Raw genomic sequence first — 15027 nt, 5'->3', positions numbered from 1 at the left:
TCGAATCAGAATTATCACGTCTTGACTATAGTCGACTAATAGTCGAATCAGAATTATCACGTCTTGACTATAGTCGACTAATAGTCGAATCAGAATTATCACGTCTTGACTATAGTCGACTAATAGTCGAATCAGAATTATCACGCCTTGACTATAGTCGACTAATAGTCGAATCAGAATTATCACGTCTTGACTATAGTCGAATCAGAATTATCACGTCTTGACTATAGTCGACTAATAGTCGAATCAGAATTATCACGCTTTGACTATAGTCGACTAATAGTCGAATCAGAATTATCACGCCTTGACTATAGTCGACTAATAGTCGAATCAGAATTATCACGTCTTGACTATAGTCGAATCAGAATTATCACGTCTTGACTATAGTCGAATCAGAATTATCACGTCTTGACTATAGTCGAATCAGAATTATCACGTCTTGACTATAGTCGACTAATAGTCGAATCAGAATTATCACGTCTTGACTATAGTCGACTAATAGTCGAATCAGAATTATCACGTCTTGACTATAGTCGAATCAGAATTATCACGTCTTGACTATAGTCGAATCAGAATTATCACGTCTTGACTATAGTCGACGGATAGTCTAATCATACGTGTGTTTGGGGGGATGACACCAGGTGGTTAAGAGTACAGCGCAAATTACAGCGAAAAATTGATGCACAACAAAACAAATCACACAATAATTTACAAAATTGGTTTCGAATTAAATTGAACTTTAAAATAAATAAAAATAAGAAATGGAACGAAATAAGCCAGTATCAAGGCTCAATGCGCTAAATGAACTGGACATTTTCCTTAAACATCAGGTACATATGCTGGCCAGATCTCGCCTCAAAACTATTTTACAATCGGGAATACAACAAGTTCATTACCAATGAACTACCAATACAGTTACTTTTACCACATGTAAAGGAGCAATGCAATAAAGCATCTTATCATTTAAACAATCAAAAAGTCCCTTTCACCTTTTTTCTGCGCAGTTTCTCCGTCGTCCTGACATGCACGCTTGCTTTCAGTTCAGAAAGTCTGCGCCGTGCTTGTCATATGCATTGATTTTGGTTATATTCCTTTATTATTTTTTTGTATGACGCAGCGCAAAGTTCAGTCTAAAAAACAAACTATGTGCATTTACAGACAAAGTGTTAATTCATATTTAAATACTCAAACATACACACAAATGTTTTAAAACGGTGTACGATGTTCATTTGCGAGTTATCTGCGAGTTTTGGTACCCAACCCTAAAATTGTGCCATTTCTTTACATCATAAATTATATTTTGGCGGCGCAGTGCATGCCCGTCTGCGAAGATTCGAATGTGAGATTGGTAGTCGAATCAGGCTCCTCCTATCGCTGCATCGAATCGTCGACTGTTCGGGGTCACCCCTAATGTTGTTATAAATATTTCTTCGTGTAATTTAAGTACAGCGGCACAAAATCAGATCATTAAGTTCTGCAGTAACTGCAACTATTTTATTTCAATGAACTAAGATTTTTTTTCTTTGGTAGTCAATAATGTGCGTTTTGTTTTAAGGTTTAGTTTTGGGGGCGGAGAAAATGAGTGGGTGCACCCTGCGAAAACTAGGCTTGAAAATTCATATTACTGCGAGTTAAGCACTGTTTATGACTGATCTCCTACTACTCAGAGAAAAAAGGTAAATGCTTGTTGTCTTTGTTTTAGGGACAATGTACTTGTTAATTGCTGCTGAATAATAAAATGACTTTATTTATGATTTCTGAAATAAATTAAATGAACAAAACCTTTCATTTTGTGTCATAAAGATGGGGATTTTACAGATAAATTACAAATTTGTTAACCACACTAAATAATAAACTCTTATAATGTTTTACAGCTAAAAAAATGAAATACCGTAAGATATCTATCCTTCTTCTATATATAATTGTCATGATGAACATGTCGGCAAAGGCTGAAGGTAAGCTAACGCTATATGAAAATGAAGCATTGCAAAAACAACACAATATATAGGTCACTAAGTTTAGCATTAATAAAATACAATGCATTCAAGTATGATTTCATAACTTTCAATTGTAACATCTTATATTTGCCTTAAATGTTTTGTTCATATACTGTCTGTTTACCGAATAAAACTACAAACATTTTCTTAATTTCTACAGAAGTCACCTGTCAGGACCAAGAACTCAGTAATGTTCAGATTTTAATGGGAAATCCAGTTAGCCCTGCACCTTATCTACCTGGACATGTCTTAGTTTTCAAATGCACAGATGTCAACATGAAGATGTACGGCCATCGAACAATCGAATGCCAGTCAAATGGAAAGTGGGACTACCCATATCCAAAATGTTTAGGTAAAGACAAAAATACTACCAAGCAGATGAAAGGAATAAAATCTGAAATTCAAACACTAGAATGACCAAACATTTCTATTTTAATAGAAACAGCATGTGTTGCAAACCTCGCAAATCTGATCACAGAGGGATGCCCTCATCCTGGTGTTGTATACATGCCTGGCGACAGGTTAAAGGTTTCATGTGTTCAGGGGCTTACTTTACAATGACCAGATGTCATCACCTGCCAGCAAGATGGACAATGGAGCAGCCCATTTCCCTCATGTGTAGGTAAGGCAACGTATAGCTTGTTATACGTCCGTTTTGGTTATTAAGTGCCGTTAAAAATCAGACAACAGCAACACACTAAGAATCACTTACATTACCTTAGTGAATACATACTGTAACAATGCATTGGCTGCCATTCATAGGAATTTTGAATGGATATGCATAAACTCCTCTCCAGTGAAATCTAGTTTATTGCTACCTTCAATAACCAAAAAACATATCTGATGATTTCATAAGAAAATATTCAATATACAAATGATAAGACCTTCAAACATTATATTAAAGCTCTCTTGATATACTGCATCTCCGAGCATTATGCAACAACAACTTTATTTTCTTGTGCATTATAAGGATTCGAATCTGTACCAGAACTAGTCAAATGTATTCATTAATACTTTGCTGAGAAGAAATAAAAGTCATGAAAATGATGAAGTCTTTTGTCTTTAGTGGTAACTACATGCGAGCCCCCTTCCAGCATGAGCCATCTGAATGCAGATACAATACAAATTTTGGATCCAAAAAAAAAAGAATATAGTTTAGGGGAGAAAGTTGAATACCGCTGCTTTAATACACACATAATGGAGGGCAACCCATTCTTGATCTGTCAGGAAGGCATCTGGAGAGTACAGTTTAAGTGTATACGTAAGTACTGACAAATGTGTATTCAGCCGTTCAGTGTCATTCATTAAATAATGCAGATATATTATGGTATGATAATTTCGTGTGCCGTTTATGTCACTTTATGTCTCATAAAATCACGTCCTAAAAAGTGAAAAGTTTTGGTGGAGAATCTATTCATTCATGTATTACAGAAATGTTTCATAAGGACAGTGTTTGCTCATTTTATGTTGGGTTTTGTTTCAGCACCGTGTTTGGCGTCTGTAAAAGAAATGGATCAGAGGAACATACAATTACAGCACGCTGGAAGAGAAAGAATGTTCTGTCCACACAAGGATCTTATCACCTTTATGTGTCAGGGGAGCACAAGAAAAAAACCAAACAGTGTGCACTTCAGACAACAGTGTCTATATGGCCAAATGACTTTGCCTGAGTGTGAATGAATAATGCATTTTTATAAACATAAGTGACCAGCGGAAAACTAAATAAAACTTCTCTCAATTCATCTTCAGAGAAGTAATCCAACCAACAGAGCAATGTAATGATGTTTAGTTTAGTTTAAAGCAACTGTCTTAAAGAGTGTTGTTGTATCAGTGTGGTCACGCTCATGTGCTAAATAAAACAGAACCTTAATTCCCTTACACATTAATTACTGTGTTTACATTTCAATACATTTGCATTTACAGATCAATAAAACAATCCCACAGCCCTTGTAGGAACAAACCCCAAAACACGTAAATTATTGAAACAACAAACAAGGTTTACTTTCATGGTCGGACGAAATGAAGTTGAATTCACAGAAAGGCAAGCGCAAAACTTACTCTTCACCAAATGGATTTTGAGGAATATGATCGATGTGAACGCTTCTGATTTCCAGTGCATATTAAGAGGACGCTAATGGTGCGTTTCTGTCACGATGCACGGATCATATTTACCATGCACGAACACCACCACAAACTCATGAGGAAATGCAATGAACGGACGCATTAGGGTTTTCATCCACAGCGAATATTGAAAGCTGACAGTACAAAGTAGATTGTACGCGATTCCCTTAGTGTTCATGAAGAACATAATCGCAACAAAACACAAGTTATTTACTCTTAAAGGCTTGAGACCGAACTACATTTCCCATCATCCTCTGTTGCAGCCAATGAAAAGTGATTTTTTTAAATAAGTTAATTTGATGAGTGAGACATTTTTACATTCAAAATCACTTAACGTAATAACTAATAATACACTCTTAAGTCACGAATTAAATTCGAGCTCACCAACAATGCGCATGTGCAAACTAATCACCATAGTTACCGAGATGACGCTATGGCCCTCATCCTGGGGTTGTACAGGTGCTGGTCATATAATTAGAATATCATCAAAAAGTTGATTTATTTCACTTATTCCGTTCAAAAAGTGAAACTTGTATATTATATTCCTCCATTACACACAAACTGATATATTTCAAATGTTTATTTCTTTAAATTTTGATGATTATAACTGACAACTAAGGAAAATCACAAATTCAGTTTCTCAGAAAATTACAATATTGTGGAAAGGTTAAATATTGAAGACACCTGGTGCCAAACTCTAATCAGCTGATGAACTCAAAATACCTGCAAAGCCTTTAATTGGTCTCTCAGTCTAGTTCTGGTCATTGCAAAAGAGGCTGGCGGTTCACAGAGCTCTGGTTCTAAGCACATTAATAGAGAGGCAAAGGGAAGGAAAAGAAGTGGTAGAAAAAAGTGTACAAGCAATAGGGATAACCACACCCTGGAGAGAATTGTGAAACAAAACCCATTAAAAAATGTGGGGGAGATTCACAAAGAGTGGACTGCAACATGGGTTTCAGCTGTCGTATTCCTTGTGTAAAGCCACTCTTGAACAACAGACCATGTCAGAAGCGTCTCGCCTGGGCTAAAGACAAAAAGGACTGGACTGCTGTTCTGATTAAATTAAATTTAGCATTTCCTTTGGAATCAGGGTCCCGGAGTCTGGAGGAAGAGAGGCGAGACTGAGGTCCAGTGTAAAGTTTCCACACTTAGTGAAGGTTTGGGGTGCCATGTCATCTGCTGGTGTTGGTCCACTGTTTTTTCTGAGGTCCAAGGTCAACGCAGCCGTATACCAGGAAGCTTTAGAGCATTTCATGCTTCCTGCTGCTGACCAACTTTATGGAGATGCAGATTTCATTTTCCAACAGGACTTGGCACCTGCACACAGTGCCAAAGCAACCAGTACCTGGTTTAAGGACCATGGTGTCCCTGTTCTTAATTGGCCGGCAAACTCGCCTGACCTTAACCCCATAGAAAATCTATGGGGTATTGTGAAGAGGAAGATGCGATATGCCAGACCCAACAATGCAGAAGAGCTGAAGACCACTATCAGAGCAACCTGGGCCCTCATAACATCTGAGCAGTGCCAAAGACTGATCGACTCCATGCCACACCCCATTGCTGCAGTAATTCAGGAAAAAGGAGCCCCAACAAAATGTTGATTGCTGTACACGCTCATACTTTTCAGTTGGCCAAGATTTCTAAAAATCCTTTCTATAGGTGGTACGGTAGATGGTGCCGATGCGTATGATGATGCAGTCATGCAATTGTTACTGAAATGTTTCACAAAGATGGTGTATGCTTGTAGGTTTTTGTTTCAGCATCGTGTTTGGCCTTTGTAGAAGTTAATATAAGGAACATAGAATTACTGTACGGTGGAAGAGAAAGAATATACATTTCACATGGATCATATCACCTTTGCGTGTTAGAGGGGCAAATATAAAAAAAAGAGGCCGTGTTGACTTCAGACAAGAGTGTCTATATGGCAGGATGACTTTGCCCGAGTGTGAATGAAATATAGAATATATCTAAATCAAATGGTCAATTTGACCAAAAATATATAATTCTATCATTATTTACCAACTTTCATGTGGAGGAAAGAGAGAAATGTTACCATAAAGTCACTTCAAACGAATAAAAGTAAATAATTGTCTGAAATTGATCTTAAATACATTTTCATTTGGGAGTTTTAAATGGCAAAATAAATTTTAATCATGTGATGCTGTCTTAAAACAATATTAAATTGCTTAAAATATTTATCTTGTTTGCCATTAAAATGTTCAAACGTTCAGATAAAACTGGTACCAGGACAGCTGTGAAAAGTTGTGGCACTATTTTAATGTTCAATTACAGCGCATACAAAAATTAAACCACCACCAGCAGTTTACAGTATTCAAAGCAAATATAATATGAAGTCTCAACAGAGACTATACATACTGTATATAGCATTAATAAAACAAATATCCACAAGCAGCATTTTAGAGGTACAACAAGGTTTTAAAAATATATACATTACAAATATGTACAAGGTCAGTGTGGTGAAAGACTCCGTTTACACTGTCAACACACAGCTATGCAAATGTTTTCAAGGCACTAGAGCTAGAGCGTTTGCCAGCATCTGAATAGCACGCAGTGGGTCTACAATGTCCTTCATTTTGTCACGCCGCAAGACCCAGTCTGGCACAAACCTGAAAGATATCAAAGTTGGTGAGAACAAACCATGGTGCAACACAAACCAGCAAACTGCTGCTGTCCTTCTGAAGCCTTGTATCTTCATATTTTGTCCATAAATCATAATTAATAATCACCCTTTATGTTTGACACTGGGTTTTGCAAGTATCTAACCAGTAAAAGTATTAAAAAGTGCTTGTAAACTAGTAAGTATTAAATCATTTAAAAAGTGTTTTTTCCAATTCCTGGAAAACAGCAAATTTGGACATCCAAGGTTTCGGAAGGACAATGGCGACATAAGACAATCACAGACATAAGCATCTATTGTTTCTCAGGGCAAATATACAGAGACAAACCTGGCTGCTGGTTTTGATTTCCGAGGCGTAGCTTGGAGAAGGAAACTTCCGTTAAGAGAGGCGTTCATTTTCTGTTTGACCTTGGTTCTTTCAGCGTCCATCTTGCATTTTCGAAGCGTGAGACGACAGATGCTGCGAATGCGATCCGAAGCCTTGGGAAGCTTCCGCACCTCCTACACACCAGAACATAAAAAAAAGACATAAAAGCTATGAAGCCTGAAACTAATGCTACTACGGACCTGCTACTAATGCTACCACATAAAATAACTTCAACGTAAGCAAAGTTAAAAAACGATTCAAAATGATTGCTCTGATAATCGCCATTATTCCGCAGATTCAGTAGAACTTAACTTCTACAAAAGCTTGGGAAGTCCTTTAAGAAATGACCCACCATTGCTCTCCTTTCATCCTGGACCAAGAGAACCAGAAGAAAACAGGCCTTGGTAAAGATGCTGCCACCTTTATCTGCCACTTTGTCTCCAGCCTTCTCCCGGTAGATCTGCAGGAGATCCAGCAGCGTTTCTACAGAGTTCTCCACATCGTAAACTGCATCAATAGTTCGGTGGTACTGCAAGAACAAAAACAACAGAACAGAGGTTGCTTGAACAGAGGAGTCATGGTACCCAAAATTGTAGCATAGAAAGAGGATTTGAGGATAGATCTCAGCAAATATTGATATGGGCAAATATGGTTTCGAAATATTTTATAGCTAGTCAACTGACAGCCATGAAAGACAACATACTTTGGATAAGTTGAGAAGGACTTGTATGGATAAGGTAATGATCTCCATCGAAGGCACGCTTCGGTTACAGCTCCTCATCAAAATAAAGATGGTGCGCGTCGCTTCGCTTTCTACGAGACGTTCGCAGCACCTTGGAGAAAGTCTGGTGGCAGTTTCTTTAACAATGACAAAAAAACACATAAGTCATCACGTTACAACATCTTTGAGCTCTTGACTGCGAGAAAACTGTCTTACCCAAATGTTTCAAGGCGGCGAGAATGTACGCATAGTTTTGATATCCGAGCAGGTAGCTCAGCGCTGCCGTGGTCTTGTTACACAGTTTGTCCTCTTCCTTTACATTACGGTTCACTTCTCTGAAACGTCGCCTGACAGAGACGACTTTGTGTGTGTCGTGAAGCTTTCTTGAACAATGACCCCTCCAGAGTGCCTTGGAAAAAAAGATTCAAGAAGTGTGTATTGACTTAGACTCAAACCTTTCATACCGTGAAAGGGTTTTACATCACATTGCCCATTGCTGTATACTGCACTTGTAAAATTGGAATAAAATGAAAGTTTCAGCCGATGTAAACACTGAAAATCAACTGATTTTTTGTGGAAAATGGAAATAAAAGTTATTGCTGTAAAACTGTTGACAAACACCATACCTGTGCTTTTATTATTCCATGCTGCAGCCTTTCCTTGCGACAGTTCAGAAGGAAGTGTTTGACTGCATGTTGGATTGTGGTGGCTGGAGAATCTATTCATGCATGTATTACAGAAATGTTTCATAAGGACAGAGTTTGCTCATTTTATGTTGGGTTTTGTTTCAGCACCGTGTTTGGCGTCTGTAAAAGAAATGGATCAGAGGAACATACAATTACAGCGCGGTGGAAGAGAAAGAATGTTCTGTCCACACAAGGATCATATCACCTTTGTGTGTCAGGGGAAAACACAGAAAAAACCAAACAGTGTGCCCTTCAGACAACAGTGTCTATATGGCCAAATGACTTTGCCTGAGTGTGAATGAACAATGCATTTTTGTAAACATAAGTGACCAGCGGAAAACTAAATAAAACTTCTCTCAATTCATTTTGGTTTTAGAAGTTTGAAAGAATGTTTGTGTAATCAAACTTCAGAGGAGTAATTCAACCAACAGATTCAGATTTGATCAATGTAATAATGTTTGGTTTAGTTTAAAGCAACTGTCTTAAAGAGTGTTGTTGTATCAGTGTGGTCACGCTCATGTGCTAAATAAAACAGAACCTAAATTCACTTACGCATACATTACTGTGTTTACATTTCAATACATTTGTATTTAATTTAATTCAATTAAATTCATATAGCGCTTTCTCAGTGTGCATCGTTCCAAAGCAGCTTCACAGGAGAAAAACACAAAAAAGGTATAACACAGTTCATGGTGTTTATAGAACAAGTAAAATTATTCTAGTAAATAAAATATAATGTCGGCAGTCTCCTGGTCGTTTATTTAGCATATTTTGCATTAGGTGAATGCTTGGCTGAAAGATGCGTCTTTATTCTAGATTCAAATTGGGCGAGTCTGTGTGTCTGTGCCTCGAATAGTGTCTGGAAGGCTATTCCAGAGTTTAGGTGCTACGTATGAGAAAGCTCGACCCCTTTGGTGGATTTAGTTATTCTAGGTGTTATCAAAAGTCCTGAGTTTTGAGATCTTAGAGGCTTGTAGTGTGATAGAAGCTCTGTTATGTAGGTAGGGGCTAAAACCTTTAAGGCTTTATAAGTGATTAAAAGAACTTTAAAGTCAATACGATACTTAATGGTTAGCCAGTGAAAGGTTGATAACATTGGGGTTACGTGATCGTATTTTTGGACCTGGTTAGAACTCTGTCATCTGCATTCTGAACAAAGTGTAATTTGTTTATTGGTGATGCAGGACAGCCACTAAGAAGTGCATTACAGTAGTCAAGTCTTGAGGTCACAAATGCATGAATAAGCTTCTCTGTATCAGAAACACATAGAATATTTCGTAATTTGGCAACATTTCTAAGTTGGAAGAACTTACTGTTCAATAAAACATTCCCACAGCTCACGTAGGATAAATACAGAACACGACCCTGTATCTCAACAAACCCCAAAACACGTAAGTTATAAACCAACAAGTCAATTGAAACAACAAACAAGGTTTACTTTCATGGTCGGACGAAATGAAGTTGAATTTACAGAAAGGCAAGCGCAAAACTTACTCTTCACCAAATGGATTTTGAGGAATATGATCGATGTGAACGCTTCTGATTTCCAGTGCATATTAAGAGGACGCTAATGGTGCGTTTCTGTCACGATGCACGGATCATATTTACCATGCACGAACACCACCACAAACTCATGAGGAAATGCAATGAACGGACGCATTAGGGTTTTCATCCACAGCGAATATTGAAAGCTGACAGTACAAAGTAGATTGTACGCGATTCCCTTAGTGTTCATGAAGAACATAATCGCAACAAAACACAAGTTATTTACTCTTAAAGGCTTGAGACCGAACTACATTTCCCATCATCCTCTGTTGCAGCCAATGAAAAGAGAAAATTAGTAAAAAAGTTACGTAATAATACACTCTTAAATCACTACTCTGAAACATTTTTCAAGCTCACCAAACTAATCACGACGGGTGCATGAAAGAGAAATTTCCTGTAGATTACTGTAGCCTACTCTGTCGAGCCAAACATACCATAGTTACCAATACACTGTCCCTTTAATACAAAGTATGTGTATGTGAGCCATATCGTGACAATACGGCTCATATACACATACTTTGTATTCTAGGGAAATTTTGACCAAAACATAACGGCTATAATTATGTTGCCGATGTCATCACCATCAAAATATGGTGTTTGATAATTGTGGTTATTTGATGTTTCCCAGTATGTTGTATAAAGGTGTCCCTGACTAAGTATTTACATAGTCGAATCAGAATTATCACGCTTTGACTATAGTCGACTAATAGTCGAATCAGAATTATCACGTCTTGACTTTAGTCGACTAATAGTCGAATCAGAATTATCACGCCTTGACTATAGTCGACTAATAGTCGAATCAGAATTATCACGTCTTGACTATAGTCGAATCAGAATTATCACGTCTTGACTATAGTCGACGGATAGTCGAATCAGAATTATCACGTCTTGACTATAGTCGACTAATAGTCGAATCAGAATTATCACGTCTTGACTATAGTCGACTAATAGTCGAATCAGAATTATCACGTCTTGACTATAGTCGACTAATAGTCGAATCAGAATTATCACGTCTTGACTATAGTCGAATCAGAATTATCACGTCTTGACTATAGTCGACTAATAGTCGAATCAGAATTATCACGTCTTGACTATAGTCGACTAATAGTCGAATCAGAATTATCACGTCTTGACTATAGTCGACTAATAGTCGAATCAGAATTATCACGTCTTGACTATAGTCGACTAATAGTCGAATCAGAATTATCACGTCTTGACTATAGTCGACTAATAGTCGAATCAGAATTATCACGCCTTGACTATAGTCGACTAATAGTAGAATCAGAATTATCACGTCTTGACTATAGTCGAATCAGAATTATCACGCCTTGACTATAGTCGACTAATAGTCGAATCAGAATTATCACGCCTTGACTATAGTCGACTAATAGTCGAATCAGAATTATCACGTCTTGACTGTAGTCGACTAATAGTCGAATCAGAATTATCACGCCTTGACTATAGTCGACTAATAGTCGAATCAGAATTATCACGCCTTGACTATAGTCGACTAATAGTCGAATCAGAATTATCACGCCTTGACTATAGTCGACTAATAGTCGAATCAGAATTATCACGCCTTGACTATAGTCGACTAATAGTCGAATCAGAATTATCACGTCTTGACTGTAGTCGACTAATAGTCGAATCAGAATTATCACGCCTTGACTATAGTCGACTAATAGTCGAATCAGAATTATCACGTCTTGACTATAGTCGAATCAGAATTATCACACCTTGACTATAGTCGAATCAGAATTATCACGCCTTGACTATAGTCGACTAATAGTCGAATCAGAATTATCACACCTTGACTATAGTCGACTAATAGTCGAATCAGAATTATCACGCCTTGACTATAGTCGACTAATAGTCGAATCAGAATTATCACGTCTTGACTATAGTCGACTAATAGTCGAATCAGAATTATCACGCCTTGACTATAGTCGACTAATAGTCGAATCAGAATTATCACGTCTTGACTATAGTCGACTAATAGTCGAATCAGAATTATCACGTCTTGACTATAGTCGACTAATAGTCGAATCAGAATTATCACGTCTTGACTATAGTCGACTAATAGTCGAATCAGAATTATCACGTCTTGACTATAGTCGACTAACAGTCGAATCAGAATTATCACGTCTTGACTATAGTCGAATCAGAATTATCACGTCTTGACTATAGTCGACGGATAGTCGAATCAGAATTATCACGTCTTGACTATAGTCGACGGATAGTCGAATCATACGTGTGTTTGGGGGGATGACACCAGGTGGTTAAGAGTACAGCGCAAATTACAGCGAAAAATTTATGCACAACAAAACAAATCACACAATAATTTACAGAATTGGTTTCGAACTAAATTGAACTTTAAAATAAATAAAAATAAGAAATGAAACGAAATAAGCCAGTATCAAGTCACAATGCGCTAAATAAACTGGACATTTTCCTTAAACATCAGGTACATATGCTGGCCAGATCTCGCCTCAAAACTATTTTACAATCGGGAATACAACAAGTTCATTACCAATGAACTACCAATACAGTTAATTTTACCACATGTGAAGGAGCAATGCAATAAAGCATCTTATTTAAACAATCAAAAAGTCCCTTTCACCTTTTTTCCTGCGCAGTTTCTCCGTCCTCCTGACATGCACGCTTGCTTTCAGTTCAGAAAGTCTGCGCCGTGCTTGTCATATGCATTGATTTTGGTTATATTCCTTTATTATTTTTTTGTATGATGCAGCGCAAAGTTCAGTCTAAAAAACAAACTATGTGCATTTACAGACAAAGTGTTAATTCATATTTAAATACTCAAACATACAGACAAATGTTTTAAAACGGTGTACGATGTTCATTTGCGAGTTATCTGCGAGTTTTGGTACCCAACCCTAAAATTGTGCCATTTCTTTACATCATAAATTATATTTTGGCGGCGCAGTGCATGCCCGTCTGCGAAGATTCGAATGTGAGATTGGTAGTCGAATCAGGCTCCTCCTATCGCTGCATCGAATCGTCGACTGTTCGGGGTCACCCCTAATGTTGTTATAAATATTTCTTTGTGTAATTTAAGTACAGCGGCACAAAATCAGATCATTAAGTTCTGCAGTAACTGCAACTATTTTTTTCTTTGGTAGTCAATAATGTGCGTTTTGTTTTAAGGTTTAGTTTTGGGGGCGGAGAAAATGAGTGGGTGCACCCTGCGAAAACTAGGCTTGAAAATTCATATTACTGCGAGTTAAGCACTGTTTATGACTGATCTCCTACTACTCAGAGAAAAAAGGTAAATGCTTGTTGTCTTTGTTTTAGGGACAATGTACTTGTTAATTGCTGCTGAATAATAAAATGACTTTATTTATGATTTCTGAAATAAATTAAATGAACAAAACCTTTCATTTTGTGTCATAAAGATGGGGATTTTACAGATAAATTACAAATTTGTTAACCACACTAAATAATAAACTCTTATAATGTTTTACAGCTAAAAAATGAAATACCGTAAGATATCTATCCTTCTTCTATATATAATTGTCATGATGAACATGTCGGCAAAGGCTGAAGGTAAGCTAACGCTATATGAAGATGAAGCATTGCAAAAACAACACAATATATAGGTCACTAAGTTTAGCATTAATAAAATACAATGCATTCAAGTATGATTTCATAACTTTCAATTGTAACATCTTATATTTGCCTTAAATGTTTTGTTCATATACTGTCTGTTTACCGAATAAAACTACAAACATTTTCTTAATTTCTACAGAAGTCACCTGTCAGGACCAAGAACTCAGTAATGTTCAGATTTTAATGGGAAATCCAGTTAGCCCTGCACCTTATCTACCTGGACATGTCTTAGTTTTCAAATGCACAGATGTCAACATGAAGATGTACGGCCATCGAGCAATCGAATGCCAGTCAAATGGAAAGTGGGACTACCCATATCCAAAATGTTTAGGTAAAGACAAAAAAACAACACAATATATAGGTCACTAAGTTTAGCATTAATAAAATGCAATGCATTCAAGTATGATTTCATAACTTTCAATTGTAATATCTTATATTTGCCTTAAATGTTTTGTTCATATACTGTCTGTTTACCGAATAAAACTACAAACATTTTCTTAATTTCTACAGAAGTCACCTGTCAGGACCAAGAACTCAGTAATGTTCAGATTTTAATGGGAAATCCAGTTAGCCCTGCACCTTATCTACCTGGACATGTCTTAGTTTTCAAATGCACAGATGTCAACATGAAGATGTACGGCCATCGAACAATCGAATGCCAGTCAAATGGAAAGTGGGACTAGCCATATCCAAAATGTTTAGGTAAAGACAAAAATACTACCAAGCAGATGAAAGGAATAAAATCTGAAATTCAAACACTAGAATGACCAAACATTTCTATTTTAATAGAAACAGCATGTGTTGCAAACCTCGCAAATCTGATCACAGAGGGATGCCCTCATCCTGGTGTTGTATACATGCCTGGCGACAGGTTAAAGGTTTCATGTGTTCAGGGGCTTACTTTACAAGGACCAGATGTCATCACCTGCCAGCAAGATGGACAATGGAGCAGCCCATTTCCCTCATGTGTAGGTAAGGCAACGTATAGCTTGTTATACGTCCGTTTTGGTTATTAAGTGCCGTTAAAAATCAGACAACAGCAACACACTAAGAATCACTTACATTACCTTAGTGAATACATACTGTAACAATGCATTGGCTGCCATTCATAGGAATTTTGAATGGATATGCATAAACTCCTCTCCAGTGAAATCTAGTTTATTGCTACCTTCAATAACCAAAAAACATATCTGATGATTTCATAAGAAAATATTCAATATACAAATGATAAGACCTTCAAACATTATATTAAAGCTCTCTTGATTTACTGCATCTCCGAGCATTATGCAACAACAACTTTATTTTCTTGTGCATTATAAGGATTC

The 15027-nt window shown here is 37.1% G+C and overlaps 1 protein-coding gene and 2 long non-coding RNA genes across 3 annotated transcripts; 2 read left to right on the top strand and 1 right to left on the bottom strand.

Annotated features, from left to right (window-relative positions):
• Positions 1-667: 667 nt before the first annotated feature.
• LOC306902788 lies at positions 668-3875 on the top strand. The gene is made up of 6 exons (XR_013787481.1): positions 668-1676; positions 1875-1955; positions 2158-2349; positions 2437-2619; positions 3064-3258; positions 3481-3875. It is a non-coding gene; the product is annotated as an uncharacterized lncRNA (long non-coding RNA).
• Positions 3876-6253: 2378 nt separating this feature from the next.
• Positions 6254-8247, bottom strand: LOC306902786 (abnormal spindle-like microcephaly-associated protein homolog). The gene is made up of 5 exons (XM_079471626.1): positions 8061-8247; positions 7827-7981; positions 7476-7652; positions 7085-7257; positions 6254-6745 (listed from the first exon to the last, which is right to left on the bottom strand). The coding sequence occupies exons 2-5, from the start codon at positions 7902-7904 to the stop codon at positions 6643-6645; spliced, it is 531 nt and encodes a 176-aa protein (XP_079327752.1). The 5' UTR covers positions 7905-7981; positions 8061-8247; the 3' UTR covers positions 6254-6642.
• A 5095-nt stretch (positions 8248-13342) lies between these two features.
• On the top strand, positions 13343-13980 carry LOC306902790. Its single transcript, XR_013787483.1, has 3 exons — positions 13343-13361; positions 13560-13639; positions 13842-13980. It is a non-coding gene; the product is annotated as an uncharacterized lncRNA (long non-coding RNA).
• Positions 13981-15027: the final 1047 nt, after the last annotated feature.

Source organism: Barbatula barbatula, assembly GCF_947034865.1.
Source record: "Barbatula barbatula genome assembly, chromosome: 13".
NCBI lineage: Eukaryota > Metazoa > Chordata > Actinopteri > Cypriniformes > Nemacheilidae > Barbatula > Barbatula barbatula.
This window is presented reverse-complemented; position numbering and strand designations above follow the sequence as displayed.

Coding starts and splice junctions, on each gene's coding strand:
- LOC306902786 (XM_079471626.1), bottom strand. CDS start 7,904: ATGAGGAGCTGTAACCGAAGCGTGCCTTCGATGGAGATCATTACCTTA. Junction 7,258..7,475: donor AGGATGAAAGGAGAGCAATG/GTGGGTCATTTC, acceptor TCTGGTGTGTAG/GAGGTGCGGAAGCTTCCCAA. Junction 6,746..7,084: donor AAATCAAAACCAGCAGCCAG/GTTTGTCTCTGT, acceptor GATATCTTTCAG/GTTTGTGCCAGACTGGGTCT.